General features: G+C 37.6%; 1 protein-coding gene across 1 annotated transcript in view; it reads left to right on the plus strand.

Annotated features, from left to right (window-relative positions):
- LOC116166666 (ionotropic receptor 25a-like) overlaps positions 1–15,807 on the plus strand; it is a 266,463-nt gene extending 250,656 nt beyond the window's left edge. Inside the window, exons 3-10 of the mRNA XM_031481703.1 lie at positions 3,546–3,848; positions 4,308–4,713; positions 4,763–4,883; positions 7,872–8,117; positions 8,745–9,133; positions 13,628–14,017; positions 14,070–14,402; positions 15,049–15,807. Of these exons, the coding sequence (XP_031337563.1) occupies positions 3,546–3,848; positions 4,308–4,713; positions 4,763–4,883; positions 7,872–8,117; positions 8,745–9,133; positions 13,628–14,017; positions 14,070–14,402; positions 15,049–15,424 (2,564 nt within the window). The 3' untranslated portion in view covers positions 15,425–15,807. The remainder of the gene's footprint in view (positions 1–3,545; positions 3,849–4,307; positions 4,714–4,762; positions 4,884–7,871; positions 8,118–8,744; positions 9,134–13,627; positions 14,018–14,069; positions 14,403–15,048) is intronic.
- The last annotated feature ends 939 nt before the right edge of the window (positions 15,808–16,746 follow it).

Consider the following 16,746-nt stretch of genomic DNA (forward strand, 5'->3'; position numbering starts at 1 on the left):
TCAAATTCATGTCTTGGGCATTGAGATAATGCGCCTAGTCTTTTCCCAACGATCTTGGTGCATAAATAACGATTTTGACATGTTTTGATCAAAATCCATGTGGTCCATAAAAATAGATCAAATTCATGTTTAGATCATTGAGATAATGCTCTTGATCTTTTTCCCAACGATCTTGGTGCATAAATAACGATTTTGAAATGTTTTGATCAAAATCCACGTTTTCGCCAAAAATTCATCAAATTCATGTCTTGGGCATTGAGATAATGCGCCTAGTCTTTTTCCCAATGATCTTGGTACATAAATAACGATTTTGACATGTTTTGATCAAAATCCACGTGGTCGCCAAAAATGCATCAAATTCATGTCTTGGGCATTGAGATAATGCGCGTAGTCTTTTTCCCAACGATCTTTGGTGCATAATTAACGATTTTGACATATTTTGATCAAAATCCATGTGGCCTCAGAAAAATAATTTAACATTTTTGAATCACACACATGCGGTTATCAAACGTGCACGTTATCAACTCTTTCAGCATCAAGATAATGCGTTTGAAAGCTTTTACAACTCTAAATTCATGTGTAAAGAATAATTTGGGGTACATTTTGCTCTAAAACTTTTGACCGAGACCACAGAGAAGAGTTATATTGAATTGTTACACATCTAAGAGTCATAGGGAATAATCTAGCGAAAGTCCGAACTCGATACATGACCTAGGGAACGAAATATGTTAATTTTTATTATATTGAGTTCGCAGTTTTTCCTGTTCCCGATTCACTCGAAGTCGTATAACTTTTGTTCCTGTTGAACCAGCTTCCTGAAAATCAAAAGCGTCCGTTCTTAATGTCCAACGTACCCGTATACCAAATTTCAACACAATCGGCCACTTTTAAAAAGAGTTAGAGCGCACACGGACGGACGGACGGACGGACGGACGACAATACAAAACTATAAAGGATCTGAGGATCCTTAATAAAATATGTGACTCTTTCTCTTAACAGTAAAGTAATAGTACATTATATATCAAGGTAGAGAAGTCCACTATTATTGCCTGAGCACCAAGATTACATCTCGAGGCGCTTGCGCCGAGGGGTGTAAGGTGCGAAGTAATAGACTTCTCTACCGTGGTATATATACTATTTTTTTCACTACTAGCACTTGAAATCCTCTAAATTAACATATTATATTGATAAGAGAGTTAACGGTTGGACAGAATTGTTTGTTTCTTAATTTAACATGTCAATCAAGTACGTGGAAGTACAAGTCAAACAGGCCGTATTTTGTTCTGTCATTGAGATTTTTCAAAGAGTAATTTCGTTCGAATTTTTTCAAAATGTGATAATTTTAGGTATGTAATTTCTCTGGAAATTGCGAATGGTGGCAATTATTCGTTTTAGAGAACTTGTCTAAACGTTCATTGAGCGAAATTTCGGGTTGTGTTTTCTAAAAGTGACAGTGTGACAGTTCTCATTATTGACTACTAGTTAATAATAAAAAATTATTAACCACTTTGAACAAATGCCGAGAAAACCTACTTTACAAGTGGAAAAAAGGTTAATAATCATGTCATCAGACGCTAGTAGTGAAAAAAAGGAATTTGCTGTCGAACTAAACATCAGCGTTTTGTTTATATAGTATAATCGTAGCCGTATAGAGTTACAACTTGCATTCTTACTCAAGGTCGCCTCAGTTACGCTGGGTAGCCGATCGGGTTACATTGAAGGAGAGCCATCTGTTGACGATTTTTGCAGGCCTTACTAAAAAGTCTGTAATGATAAAGCGCAACCTTTCGTCGTAAACTGTCACTACTTATTTAGACCACGATAGTAGCGCCAACTGGATTTTCTAGACCAGAACTACTTATTTCGTTCAAGTAATATTTCCATATGGTTGTTTAACTATAAAGTATTTAAACAATGCCATAAGGGCATGTAGTAAAGTTTAAATATGAATAAATGCGTTACAGTTTCCTGCCCTTCATCCTTATGATTACCTACCTGCAATAAGGTTGAAATGTGAATAAATGCGTTACAGTTTCCTACCATTCATCCTTACGACTCACCCCGAGAGCGAGCAACCATCGCCTCATTATAGGCCTGGGGGCCACGAAATGTATTTACAGGTTAGAATGGAGCATGACATTGGTAATAGGGCCCCCCTTACATGTCTCGGAGAATTATAAGTTGGGGCCATGTCACGGCACCTGTTTTTTCATTGACTTCAACCTCTAACTATAGAATCTCTCAAAGTCTGCGTGGCTCATTTGGTTACGCGCTAGCTTTCTATTTCAGGTATCGTGGGTTCGATTCCCAACGCAGATAACAAAAATTTTTGTCTATAGCAATCACGTGACCGATGACGCGAGTCCAAAATAACATCCAAGATGGCGGATGGAGCGAGAGAGGCAGACAGACAGACGGTCAAAAATGGCGCCCAACAATATGGCGGGATTAGAGACTAATAAAATGGCGGCCGATCCAAGATGGAGGATTTAGTGACTAATAAAATGGCGCCCAACAAAATGGCGGGATTAGAGACTAATAAAATGGTGACCGATCCAAGATGGCGGAATTAGAAACTAATAAAATGGCGCCCAACAAGATGGCGGAATTGAAAAGTAATAAAATGGCGACCGATCCAAGATGGCGGAATTAGAAACTAATAAAATGGCGACCAATCCAAGATGGCGGATTTGGTGACTAATAAAATGGCGCTCGATCCAAAATGGCCGACCACACCGCTCATTGGCTGTGACGACACAGGGGGCGGCCCCTAAAGGCTCCACCTACCGTATCCCATTGGCCAAGGGGAGGGGCATAGGGGGGCGTGCTCGTCTCTGATTGGCTGTGACGTCACGTGCTCGTCTCTGATTGGTGTGACGTCACTTCCTGGTCCAGAACATACATAGGTCTTCTACTCAAACGATCAAAAGAAAAAATACCGCCAAATTTGAAAAATGGGGGGCCAGTATGGAATTTTCTATTTGGAATAATTCAAAAACGACGGGAGCGCAAACGAAGGTATTGGGAGCGCAAACATGCGCAAACAAAGCGCAAACGATCACAAGAAAAAAATGTCAAATTTGTAAACTTGGGGGGCAGTTGTGAAGTTGGCCCCCCAAATTTGATTCAAACATGCGCAAACGAAGCGCAAGACATTTCAATCACGAAACTTATTGCTTTCTAAAGTTGGGGGGGCCAAGTTCACACAGGTCATCGCGTCGCGTCGCCGTGCTGAATTATACAAATTGATGAAATTGTTGATACTTCTGTTTAATTACAATACAATTAGCACCTAATTATAGTTTATAGTTTAGAAAATGTTCATTGGTAATGCCCAATGTTGGTAAATTTTTGAAAGTTTCTGTCAATTTTACTGACTCTAAGGCAGTGAATGTACGCGTCGAAAACGTATGAGTTTGCCAAAAATGTGTGGAGTGGACCATATTTGGTTCATGATTTGGTTGATTTAAATGTTGTGTCATACATGACAATTAAAATTTCAACTATAGCATGTGATCTTGTAATCTTGTATTTTACTTCCTTAGTCTGCAAAACCTACGGTCAGATGTTGGCCAACAAAACGGAACCCCATCTACTTTTAGACACCACAAGATCTGGAATGGGTTCAGAAATGGTAAAGAGCTTTGCAGCCGCCTTAGAACTCCCTACAATCAGTGCGTCATTTGGCCAAGAAGGCGATATAAGATCGTGGAGACGCCATTCTGCAGCCCAACACAACTATTTTGTGCAAGTCATGCCTCCTGGAGACTTAATACCGGAATTAATTAGAACAATTGTACTACAGCAAAACATTTCTAATGCAGCTATTCTCTTCGATAACACTTTCGGTAGGTCTCCGTATTGGGTATGTTACTATGCACTAGGTACTGAACTTGTAAGTATGGTGGACAAAAAAGGCAGGTAAGTTCACACCACTACGTCAATTTACTTAGGTATCTAAATCGCTTTTACTGACATCGTTCGATGGTATGAGGTCATTTGCTCCTCTTTACTTTCAAGACACACGAAATGCTTGACACAAAATATAAGAGCATGTAGGAACCGTATTAAGATTGGCTTTGTAAGTTTACTGTTACTGCCCATCCAATTATTCCAATCACTGACCACTAGGTTTCAAAGGTGTTGAGTTTTTGTTTAATTTGGTCTATTTTGGAATATGATCAACTCACATTACAGAATCATTCATATTAGCAAAGAGGTTACTCTTTGATATTAGAGTGCTAGCAAATAGCTTATAAACTAACCTATGAATGTATAACTCGATGCAATAAACAATTACATTTTAGTAATGGACCACAAGTACAAATCTCTGCTACAAAACATTGCAACGCGCCACGTTATGGCCTTTGTAAACACAACTAGTACAGCACATCAGTTAGTAACATTACGGGACTTGGATATAATGAATTTTTTTATTCTCGGCAGTCTAGATACTGTTGCATTAGTACTGAATACGGCAGATGATCTCGATTATTTCTCAAGAAAATTTGCATGGCATATTTTTACACACGAGAGTGGAGAAATAAAGTGCAAATGTCGGAACGGTACAATCGTTCACATAAGACCCTTGCACGTCGAGCCCTATCGAACTAGGTTCAATACTCTGGAGACTACTCACAATTTGAATGGTAAACCACAAATATTGGCAGCATTTTATTTTGATTTGGGACTCCGTTCCTTTATGGCCGTAAAGTAAGTACATACCCAAAGTGCCTTGTGTTTTAATCTTGTTTGATCACAGAGATCTACTCAGTTCCAATCATTGGCCAAAAAATATGTCGTACGTTACATGTGACGAATACGATGAAAAGAAGAAATATCCAACTCGAGACCCGCTACTACTCAGAAAAAGCCTAAGTCAGGTACGATAAGTTTAGCGTCTATTTTCTTAAATGGAAAAAGATACTCGTAGTTAGTTGCTTAGGTATTACAAGAAAAATTCATTTCGGCTTTGCCTAAGAAGTGAGCTACATTTTATGGTTCCCGTTAGGGGCATTAAGCATAATGAAACTCCTGAAAGGTTTACGTTAGTTTACGTCAGACGTCACTGTGTACCTACTCGGAAGTTGAGATTAGTTATATTAATTTTTAGGTTATTATTTGTCTCGCTCTGTTGGCCTTTTGTTTTGATGGCATAGTTAACCGAACTCCTAAATATCGGATTTATGGCTCAGTGGTAGAGCATTGGGTTATAAATCCGGAGGTCGGGTGTTCGAACCTGGGTTGAGGTGAATTTTTCATCTGTGGCGGAGATGGAAATTACCTTAGACCAGTTCCGAGCATTCTACCGGCTACTCCGAATTAGGTTTTCCTGCAGTTTTCCTAATTCGTAAGGTAAATACCGGAGTAGTATAGACCAACTTAAGACCTTCTGCAGAGGCACCTCTAAATGGCATTATGCGGGTCACTCTGTAATTGGGCGCATGCCTGTTGAGGGCCCAAAACAAGAGAGGGATAAAATTAAAATTAAAATTAAATTTATCAGTCTCCCGAAATTCTTTACTGTAACGCAAACTTAATTACGTGATTAGTAGTATTAGTATTGAATTGTATTAGTAGTAACATTGAGTGAAAATTTCGTTTTTCAATGGTAGTCAACTAGTCATAACATAATACGAGCGCGTCATTGTTGTAACTAACGCGGGACATAATTCCATTTGCTTATGTAGAAGTAGCAAAGAACAATCGTTCTAGATCTAGAATGTTCTCAGAGTGCTCCCGAACGCTTCCGAATGTTCAAGAACAAGCACGTCATATTTCCAGGAAAGAATGACTCAATATTTCGACTCCGGTGCCTTGGAGACCACTTCCAGCATATGGCGCACCAAGCACAATGCGCGTAAAGTCCCTAGATTACTAAAGTAACGCGATTCATTAGGCCAGTGTATTAGACCAAAACAAACTGCTAATTGAGCCAAAATGGCCGTTTGACACCTAGTGTCAGGTTTGACATTTGTTGTTTCGTATTATAATAGTTGTGTTTACATTACGGAGAATACTGATGTAACCATTAATTCTTTAGAGAAACGCATCTAGAACACTTTTGCAAGAAAACAGAAGCCGAAAAAAGAAATTACTCCGAACTGAAGACAATTTTTCGAAAACTTTTAATGAAGAGCAATTAAAATATTTAGAATTTGGTAGATACACACAAGGGTTTATGTGGAGTGGTGAAACGATTGAAAAAGCGATGCAACTACAATATATTTTTCTTGTAATATTAAAGGCTATTAAACGATACGCTCACAAAACTTGCCCTATCCAAAAGTATCCCCACAATCCAAGAGCGACTACAAAATGCATACTTTACACATACTTTCCAACTGTTGTTCAATTTAAAATTCCGCGGTTCTCAAGCTGAGCCAAAATGGCTGCTATTCGCGTTACTTTAGTAATCTATGGACTTTAAATGCGCCAAGACCACATCCGATCTTTGGAATTGTCAGCTTCGTAATGCCATGAATGTGTAGTTGTCGTTTTAAGCGCTGTAGCGCATTCCAAAAATCCTAGCCCTATCACAAGACCGAACTTTTGTTACCAGATAATAAACAAATCATCCCTGCTCTTGTAGGAAACACACTTTACCTACCTACCTCGCGACGTTGAAGGTAGATTTCTCTTAACCACCCTAACCGGAACTTAATTTGTACGGCAATGCCTCAGGACATCTTGACTACGCCGTGAGCAAAAGTGTACTCCGCTGGTGCTTCATGGACCACAGCAAAGCGTGCGCTTTGCATTCCAGAATAATCTGAGTACGGTCCTTCCCAAGTGGGATAACCCGGGCCTCCTCTACGGACTATACAGCCAAATGCTATAACACAAACTATACAATTGTAACAAGTCTACAAGTTACAAGTAATCTGCCGGTAACTATAACTACTTTCTGACATAGCACTACTGGCATAAACTTCCCTTAATTGTTCGCTAAACACACCCGACACCCACACAATTTAATTACGTGATTTATTTATTTAGAATTAACTAAAAATTAATTTATAACAGTCTTGAAATTGATTAATTAGTACAGTATAGTAAGTCACAATTTATAACATAATACAAGCGCATCGATGTTGGAACTAACTCCAAACATAATTCCATTTGCTTATATAGAAAATAACAATCGTTCTAGAATATTCTCCGAGTGCTATTCAGTCATATTTCCCGAAACGACTGCGTCACAGACGCCCGAGTTGCTTATCGTTGATGACTAATCTTTCATGGCGCCTCGATGTCTATCGGGATTTTTAGAATATGCGCCACATTACTAAGCTGGTTGATGATCTACCATTTTTTTCATGTACCGTGTAGATACTATTTCTGTTTTTACTACTACTCTTGCCAATATCTCTCATTGGATAGAATGAAGCCTTACTTCATTACATTTTCTCCCCTTTAGATTAGTCCTATGTTCATATAGTATAAGTACCTATATAGATTTAGTCGTATAAGTGCGTTTTTACTGTAAGTTAGAGATTTTTTGCTCTTGTAACACGTTCACGGATTTGAATTTTTGGGGGTAAAAAATGACCTCCAATTCGGAAATTCTATCAATATTCAGTTATTTTAAAGTCAACAGCTGTTGCTCAGAGACCCTGGTTATTTTGATTCAGATCAGGTAAACGGGTACTAGTTCTATTTTTTATTTGAAGTTTAATTGAAGCGCCTGTGCCCGGTAAAGTCGTGCTACGTCGACAACGATGTAATTAGTTAGAAAACCTTCCTTGATTTACTGAATTTTTTCAAGTCCCTGTATACAAATATAATCAACAAACGCCTACAATTTTTCGCCTAGTCATGTAGTGAACTACCGAAAATTTCCAATCTTTAAAAGACTCACTGACTTACAGGTTTTGGGAGAAGAACTTGCATATGGTCCATTCCGTGTAATCCCTAATGGTGGTAATGGAAAAAATTTTATGCAATTTGATATGGAACTCAGAGCCATTACATTCAAAAACGGATCGGCTCGCGAACCTGTATATATCGGAAAATGGAAGGCGAGTCTGGAACAACAGTCTAACGTCGACTTTGCGGATTCTGAAAATTTAGTGAAATACCGTGCTGATGTTATATATAGAGTGTTCACAATTGTAGTAAGTCGCGCCACCTAATTACATGTGTGGTGCTTATGAATAATGTAAAGAAAAATTTCTTTATTTTGTTCAGCCGCACCTCGCTTATCTTCCACCTAACTGCCTACCTCGCCCATTCTGTAATGTGTCTCAAATTTAAAGGCCCACCCAATAGCAGATACAGTACATCAAAATAAGCATAAATTGTTAGACAAACATACGTCCGATGCCGGTCTTGCTTCATTTTCTAGTTATGGCAGCTTGAAAGTAAAAAAGTTCCATCGCCAATACACTATTTTCAGTAGTACAAGATAAGTATTTAATAACTGCAAGAACGAACGTATGTTTATCTAACAAGTTATTCTTTTTTGTGTCTGATATTATAGGGTGGACCTTTAAATCTGGGACACACTGTACAGCACAAACTCATCTTTTGTCTCATTTATTACACAAAACCTTAATATAAATAATCCTCATTGGATTAATTTTGTAACTATTTCGCACAGATTCCTTGCTGTAAGAATGAAAAACTTATTCGATAACCCTTAATAAGTAGCAATATAAATATATTTATGCATCCTCGTGCAGTAAACACTATTCCATCCGTTAGAGTTAAAAATACTATACCGGCACTTAATTTTGTTTCAGCAACCGCCATTCGTATACATAAATGACTCGTTTGCAAGAGGGTATACTGGATACTGTATCAATTTAATGGATGAAATTGCCAAATTTTTACAATTCGACTACGAAATACATATTCAAAAAGAAGGAGGATTTGGACAAATGGATGATCATGGTAATTGGGATGGTATTGTGCACGAACTATTAGAGAAAAGGGCAGACATTGCGTTGGGATCAATGGCGGTTATGGCCGAACGCGAAAGTGTTATAGATTTTACCGTTCCGTATTACGATTTGGTTGGAATTACAATTTTAATGAAAGTACCAAAGCAGTCGACGTCGCTCTTCAAATTTTTAACGGTACTGGAGCATGAAGTATGGATTTGTATTCTTTGCGCTTATTTTTTAACCAGGTAAAGTGAAACTTGACAATAATGGTTGAGAAATCGATTCCTCGGGCTTTATGTTCACTTTTACCGATAGAAGGCTTTGTTTGGTAAAGATACTTGGTTCAACATCGATCAAAATCAGTAACATTAAATGCAAACTGGGAGCCAGATTTCGAAGGTTGATTGTCATGGCAATCCATGTTTTTCACAATTACAACCAAATTTCAGTAAAAACAAGAGCATTTAAGGTCGGACTTGCCTATTTATTATCTATAGGGTTTTCCATTAAGGACGTTAATTTTTAAATTTGAATAAAACATGCTGTGTGTTAGATATCTTCGATTTTTTATTATTATTAGAAAGGCCAATGAATGACATTACGTATGGAATATGATATCGTTCACATGGCCGCCGTGAGTTCGTTGAGTGGCACGTATAGGAGAGGTCCAATTTTCGATTACTCTGGCACACAAATCGGGCGGAATCTCGTTGACGCATTGAGTAATTTTGTCTTTAAGGGCATCGGTGGGTCCGTTAACTTGGCCCCCCCCCCCCACTGAGAGATTTGATAGTCGTATTATTTTGAAATGAATGCGCTCGTTATGCGCTCATATGCGCCACCGATAATAACTCTTGCGCCATTATCGTTTTTTAGAAATCCCAAAAAACATTGGAGGAGGCAAGTGAACGTAGCCCCCCCCCCCCAATACGTATTTTGTTCCTTGTAACTAGGTCACCTGATACATTTGGTTATGCGCTCAATTGCGCCACTTGAATAGCGCCATTACGGTTAAGCCGTGACAAATTTTCAAAAAGTGGGGGGGCCAACTTAACGTTTTTAAAAATTACTTTTTTTTTAACAACTTTTCATACGAAATTGTACTCTCAGGTATGCGCTGAAATACGCCGTAAAAAGATATCTTTGCGCCATTATTGTTTTTTTGGTTATCCTTAAATATATTTGGGGGGGGGGAGGCGCAAGTGAACGGAATCCCCCATAACGCATTTTGCTACCGGTATTTGTGCCACTTGATACATCTGGTTATGAGCTCAATTGCGCCACTTGAATTAAAGCTAGCGCCATTACGGTTAAGCCATAAAAAATTTTTAAAAGGTGGAGGGTCTAACTTAGCGTTTTCAAAAGTTATTTCCGGAAGTGCGTCCATTTTGAAAATATTTTACATCGATTCGGCCTTCGGAGTAATTCCTAAATACAAATTTTTAAAAACCTACCAATTTTACTTTCTCAGAATCGTTTAACTAAAGCTCCCAAAAAAACACCCTGTATAGTGTTTCTGAAACACTATAATGGCGCCAAGATTTTTGTTTACGGCGCATTTTAGCGCATGATGAAAGGTAAGATGTAGAAAAAACATGTTAAAAAACGTAACTTTTGAAAACGTTAAGTTAGCCCCCCCCCCTTTTTAAAAATTTTTTATGGCTTAACCGTAATGGCGCTAGCTTTAATTCAAGTGGCGCAATTGAGCTCATAACCAGATGTATCAAGTGGCACAAATACCGGTAGCAAAATGCGTTATGGGGGATTCCGTTCACTTGCCCCCCCCCCCCAAATATATTTAAGGATAACCAAAAAACAATAATGGCGCAAAGATATCTTTTTACGGCGCATTTCAGCGCATACCTGAGAGTACAATTTCGTATGAAAAGATGTTAAAAAAAAGTAACTTTTAAAAACGTTAAGTTGGCCCCCCACTTTTTGAAAATTTGTCACGGCTTAACCGTAATGGCGCTAGCTTTAATTCAAGTGGCGCAATTGAGCGCATAACCAAATGTATCAGGTGACCTAGTTACAAGGAACAAAATACGTACTGGGGGGGGGGGCTACGTTCACTTGCCCCCCCAAATGTTTTTTCGGATTTCTAAAAAACGATAATGGCGCAAGAGTTATTATCGGTGGCGCATATGAGCGCATAACGAGCGCATTCATTTCAAAATAATACGACTATGAAATCTCTCAGTGGGGGGGGGGGGGCCAAGTTAACGGACCCGCTTCGGTGGTTTGCGGCTTATTCGCGTAGACCTGCGACTTAAGAAAACCCCACAAGAAAATGTCTAACGGGGTCAAATCGCACGATCTCGGTGGCCAGTTGACGTCGCCTCTGCGTTAGACAACCATCATGTCCAGAAATCGCTCGTGCAGAATATTGATTGTGTCTGGGGCTGTGTGACACTAGACTCTCCATGATGATTTGTCAAAACATACTGAATAAATTACAGCCAATTTGACAGATGTAGCTCAAACAATATAGCCGCAATCAACTGTCAAAGTTTAACGTCCCTATTGGAATAGTATTTTACATTATTAGCCAGGTAAGTGAGTTTTTACTGGCGATAGGAGAAGTTGACTGGCGAGCCGTCAGGCGAGCCTGTCATCTCCTAGAGCCAGTAAAAACTATTACCTGGCGTATAATGTACAATATTTTATTTGTTACTCATTTATAAACAATAGTAAACGTAAATAATTAGTTCTTCAATTGATCTCCAAAAAATGTCTAAAATATCATGTTATCCATGTAACAGAGACTTATTATTAATTCTGGCCAATGAAATTACTAGATTACTAACTTGTAAAATTTTTACAGGTCAACTGTCAGTTTTACAAGTCTGCTGTCAGTTTTACAAGTCAGTAGCGTTTAAACATGACGTTTACCCGTTTGCGTTTTGTCTTGTTAATCAACGTTTACAACTGAGTAACAAATAAAACCCTTTTTTCACTACTAGCGTCTGATGACATGATTATTAACCTTTTTTCCACTTGTAAAGTAGGCTTTCTCGTCATTTGTTCAAAGTGGTTAATAATTTTTTATTATTAACTAGTAGTCAATAATGAGAACTGTCACGCTGTCACTTTTAGAAAACACAACCCGAAATTTCGCTCAATGAACGTTTAGACAAGTTCTCTAAAACGAATAATTGCCACCATTCGCAATTTCCAGAGAAATTACATACCTAAAATTATCACATTTTGAAAAAACTCGAACGAAATTACTCTTTGAAAAATCTCAATGACAGAACAAAATACGGCCTGTTTGACTTGTACTTCCACGTACTTGATTGACATGTTAAATTAAGAAACAAACAATTCTGTCCAACCGTTAACTCTCTTATCAATATACAGTGAGTTTTTTTTAAATGCGAACATATGAGTTTGCATGCAATGTAATTTCCCTATGTTCGATTTTAAAAAAAACACATCAATCTATGAGATGTGCGCGGTTCACATTCCCAGAACGGGCAATTTGTGTGACTATGAACAGCAACTCATAGTCTTTATGATGAGGAGCACTCGGTAAGATTCTTTTAATTAAGCCATGTGAGGCCATAGCAACTTTAGGATAAATTTTTCTTAAACTTACGATAACTTGACTTCACATGGCACGCGCTGACATCACAATTCATTGTGAACCAACCTTCAATTATTTGTAGGTCATGTGCACCTGGTATTCTACTAATTTGATTTATTCAATACATAAATGAAGAAAATAAGAAAATAAATAACGCAAACAATTACAATAAATGTTCGAAGTGCCCTCCTTGACATTCTAAGCAATAACCTAACCGATTTCGTAATTAAATTGAACGGCGATATTTTTAAAAATGTGACAGCTGTCAATTGTATCTACTACTCATTTGAACTACTCAATAAATTGATGTGTTTTTTTTAAAATCGAACATAGGGAAATTACATTGCATGCAAACTCCTATATATGTTCGCATTTAAAAAAAATTCACTGTATAGTATTTTACATTATTAGCCAGGTAAGTGAGTTTTTACTGGCGATAGGAGAAGTTGACTAGCGAGCCGTTAGGCGAGCTTGTCATCTCCTAGAGCCAGTAAAAACTATTACCTGGCGTATAATGTACAATATTTTATTTGTTACTCATTTGTAAACAATAGTAAACGTAAATAATTAGTTCTTAAATTAATCTTGAAGAAATGTCTAAAATATCATGTTATCCATGTAACAGAGACTTCGCATTCATTCTGGCCAATGAAATTACTAGATTACTAACTTGTAAAATTTTTACAGGTCTGCTGTCAGTTTTACAAGTCAGTAGCGTTTAAACATGACGTTTCCCCGTTTGCGTTTTGTCTTGTTAATCAACGTTTACAACTGAGTAAGAAATAAATATGTTAATTTAGAGGATTTCAAGTGCTAGTAGTGAAAAAAATAGTATATATACCACGGTAGAGAAGTCTATTATTGCCTTCGCACCTTACACCCCTTGGCGCAAGCGCCTCGAGATGTAATCTTGGTGCTCAGGCAATAATAGTGGACTTCTCTACCTTGATATATAATGTACTATTATTTGTACCTCACTTGAAAAAATAATCCAAACCAAACTCATCGAATTACCGATTCCGTTACCGTCTTTAGCTCGCGCAATGCTATTCGTCTAAACCCCCCCCCCCCCTCCCCCCCCCCCCTTTCTCATTCTCTTCGTTTTAATGGGACCGCGACACAGTAAGTACATGGATGTTTTATGTTTGTTTAGTTTGATGTTGTGGATATTTGACCGATTCAGCCCGTATAGTTTCCAAAACAATCGTGAGAAATACAGGGACCATGAAGAAAAAAGAGAGTTCCATGTCAAAGAGTGCCTGTGGTTTTGTATGACATCATTAACACCTCAAGGAGGCGGCGAGTCTCCCAAAAATTTATCTGGTCGCTTAGTTGCGGCGACGTGGTGGTTATTTGGATTTATCATAATCGCCTCCTACACCGCTAACTTGGCTGCTTTTCTCACTGTTTCTCGACTAGACATACCCGTCGATTCTCTGGACGATTTGTCCAAACAGTACAAAATACAGTATTCGCCCCTTAATAATTCGGAGCAGGCAACTTACTTCAAACGTATGGCCAATATTGAAAAAAGATTTTATGAGTGAGTTATATGAACTGAACAATAGACAAGGCTCTAACATTTAATATTGTAGGATATGGAAAGATATGAGTTTAAACGACTCCATGTCTGATGCCGAACGGTCAAAATTATCGGTATGGGAGTATCCTATTAGTGACCGGTATACCAAAATGTGGCAGACAATGCAAGATTCTCGTTTGCTTAAAACATTGGACGAAGCTGTTGCAAAAGTAAGGACATCTAGAACGCAAAATGAGGGTTACGCGTACATTGGTGATGCCAGTGACATCAAATACTTGGAAATGACTGCATGCGATTTACAAAAGGTGGGAGATGAATTTTCAAAGAAACCCTACGCTCTAGCTGTTCAACAAGGCTCGCCTCTAAAGGATCAATTAAACTCAGCGTAAGTATATAAAACCTTTAGCATAAACAAAGACTATCCTCCTGTCTTTGCCATAAAGTATTCATCAAAGTCGATTAAAGTATATTTATCAAAGACTCCTGATAGTCTTTGCTATTATTCAATGTTAATACTAGGGATAATATGGGAAAGAGTGTAGAAAATGTTCATTCATAGGAATAGTTCAACAACATACTCAAGGCCACTTGGGCGAAAGTTTTATTATCTAAAACATGTTAGGTATAATATAAAACTTCATTATACTGGAATGGGTCGACTAAATTGGGTTGTTCGCATCCGGCACACCAACTCGAGCCCCAAATCGACGGCAATTTCGTTTGTTTCAAAATTAAACATGTGCATAAACCCATACACTGTATAACTTCAACTATCTTTCACTACGTTTTGCTGCCGAATTAATCTACTGGCAATATTTTGAATTACGAAAGGAGCAGTGGCTAATAACGTAAATATTAACGGCAGTCATAGTCGCCATTTTCAAAACTAAAATTGCACAATCAGGTTAGCTGTGTCTGTCCATCGGTCTGTCAGCATACACTTTTATTACTTCTTCCACTCTTACTGTCAAAAAATATGTTTCTTTTTTAGTAGTTACTGCGTAAGTAATTATAACATAATCTATTTTCAGGATCTTAAATTTGCTAAATATGAGGCAATTGGAGAGGTATAAGGAATACTGGTGGCATGAAAATCCTTTCAAAGTAAAATGTGATAAGCAAGAGGATCAATCTGATGGTATTAGTATTCAAAATATCGGCGGTGTTTTCATTGTTATCTTCGTGGGAATATGCTTGGCTTGCGGTACACTCGCCTTTGAGTATTGGTATTACAAACATCGTAAAGTAGGAAACGTTATCGACACCACAGTTGGAAGCAAAGATGTCTATGACATGAACGGGGAAAATGTTAACAAAGGGATCGTAAAGATGCCAGAAAAAGAAACAAATGATGTGGACGATCAACGCTTCAAAACACTGTCCGTGTACCCAAGGGCAAGGTTTTAGACATCTCAAAGATAAGCTGCTAATTGTTGTTTGTTAAACAATTTATATTGCAACTAAACTTGATACACATGTCTGTTGGTGAGTTACGCTGCATGTCTGACTTGTGCTGCACATGTCCAATTTTTGTAATAGCCCGACAATTTGTAACTGCGGGTCTACAACAATTTGATAAAGGTCCATAAAAAATAAAAAGTATACCTATATCGTTCAGTAGCAGCAAAATAATAAAATGTACAATGCCTTGTTAAATTTTTGCACTAGTTTTTTACAAGTTGTTCACTATTTGTTACTATATATTAAACTGTTACACGTATGTAAGTACGTAATCTCACCTTTAGTCTGGGTGGGTATGAATTGTCAAAACTAAGGTTACCTTTATTGTAGAAGTTTATGATATATTGAAAAATAAATATGTTATGTAAAACCATCATTATTGCTAGTGCATTTTCTTAAGGTGGCTAAAGTGCGAAAACTTATTTGTCCTATCCCTGTTTCTTGTTACAACTGTTAGACACTACTCCAAGAAGTCACGTTTCCCCACAAGAATTTTTTTAATGAAATGATAATGGCTTGTCCTGCATTGAGGCATATCAACCCCGTTGCAAGATGGATCCTTGGAATAAGTCACGTTTGCTAAAGTAAAAAAATGTGTGTCTACAAAAGGAAATTGCTGACGTACAAATAGAAATGAAATTCGATATTAAAAATGCAAGTTGACGTTAATCTAAATGGAATTTTCTTTAAAGGAAGATAATTCCCGACTGTCCATCATCGTATACCACCTAAAAACAGATAATAATATATTAAACAAATACAGCAAACGAGCTCCTGGGTATGGCTAGTTAGACTGCAAATCATATTGCTAAACCTATGCTTTGAATTTCATGCAATTCGGTTTATAACTAGAGGAGAAGTCAAAAGACCCTTCCTTATTTTTTGACTTACTTTGCCAATTCACGACTCTGATATACAAATTTGATAAATCTGCAAAATTTCATCGTAATCGGTTCATTCGTTTTCGAGATATAACGGATAGACACCGAAAAATTAGGAGCCCGTTAATAATCTTCGCATGGAACTCTCTGAGCTTAAACATGATCAAAAAGTTTATAATAAACCTGTGGTTGTAAGGAAACCCAAACAGAAAAAGTTGGTGTTAAAAAAACGTAGGCAACTTTTAAATATTTCCACTTCACTATGTTGAAATCCACGTCAAAATGATAATTGCACCAATACCGTTTGGAAAACTCATAATAGAAATATTCAAACGCAAAAATTTCCTGCTATTTGTAACGATGTTAGCAAAATTATTATTATTTGAT

Source organism: Photinus pyralis, unplaced genomic scaffold (assembly GCF_008802855.1).
Source record: "Photinus pyralis isolate 1611_PpyrPB1 unplaced genomic scaffold, Ppyr1.3 Ppyr1.4_LG3b, whole genome shotgun sequence".
Lineage (NCBI taxonomy): Eukaryota > Metazoa > Arthropoda > Insecta > Coleoptera > Lampyridae > Photinus > Photinus pyralis.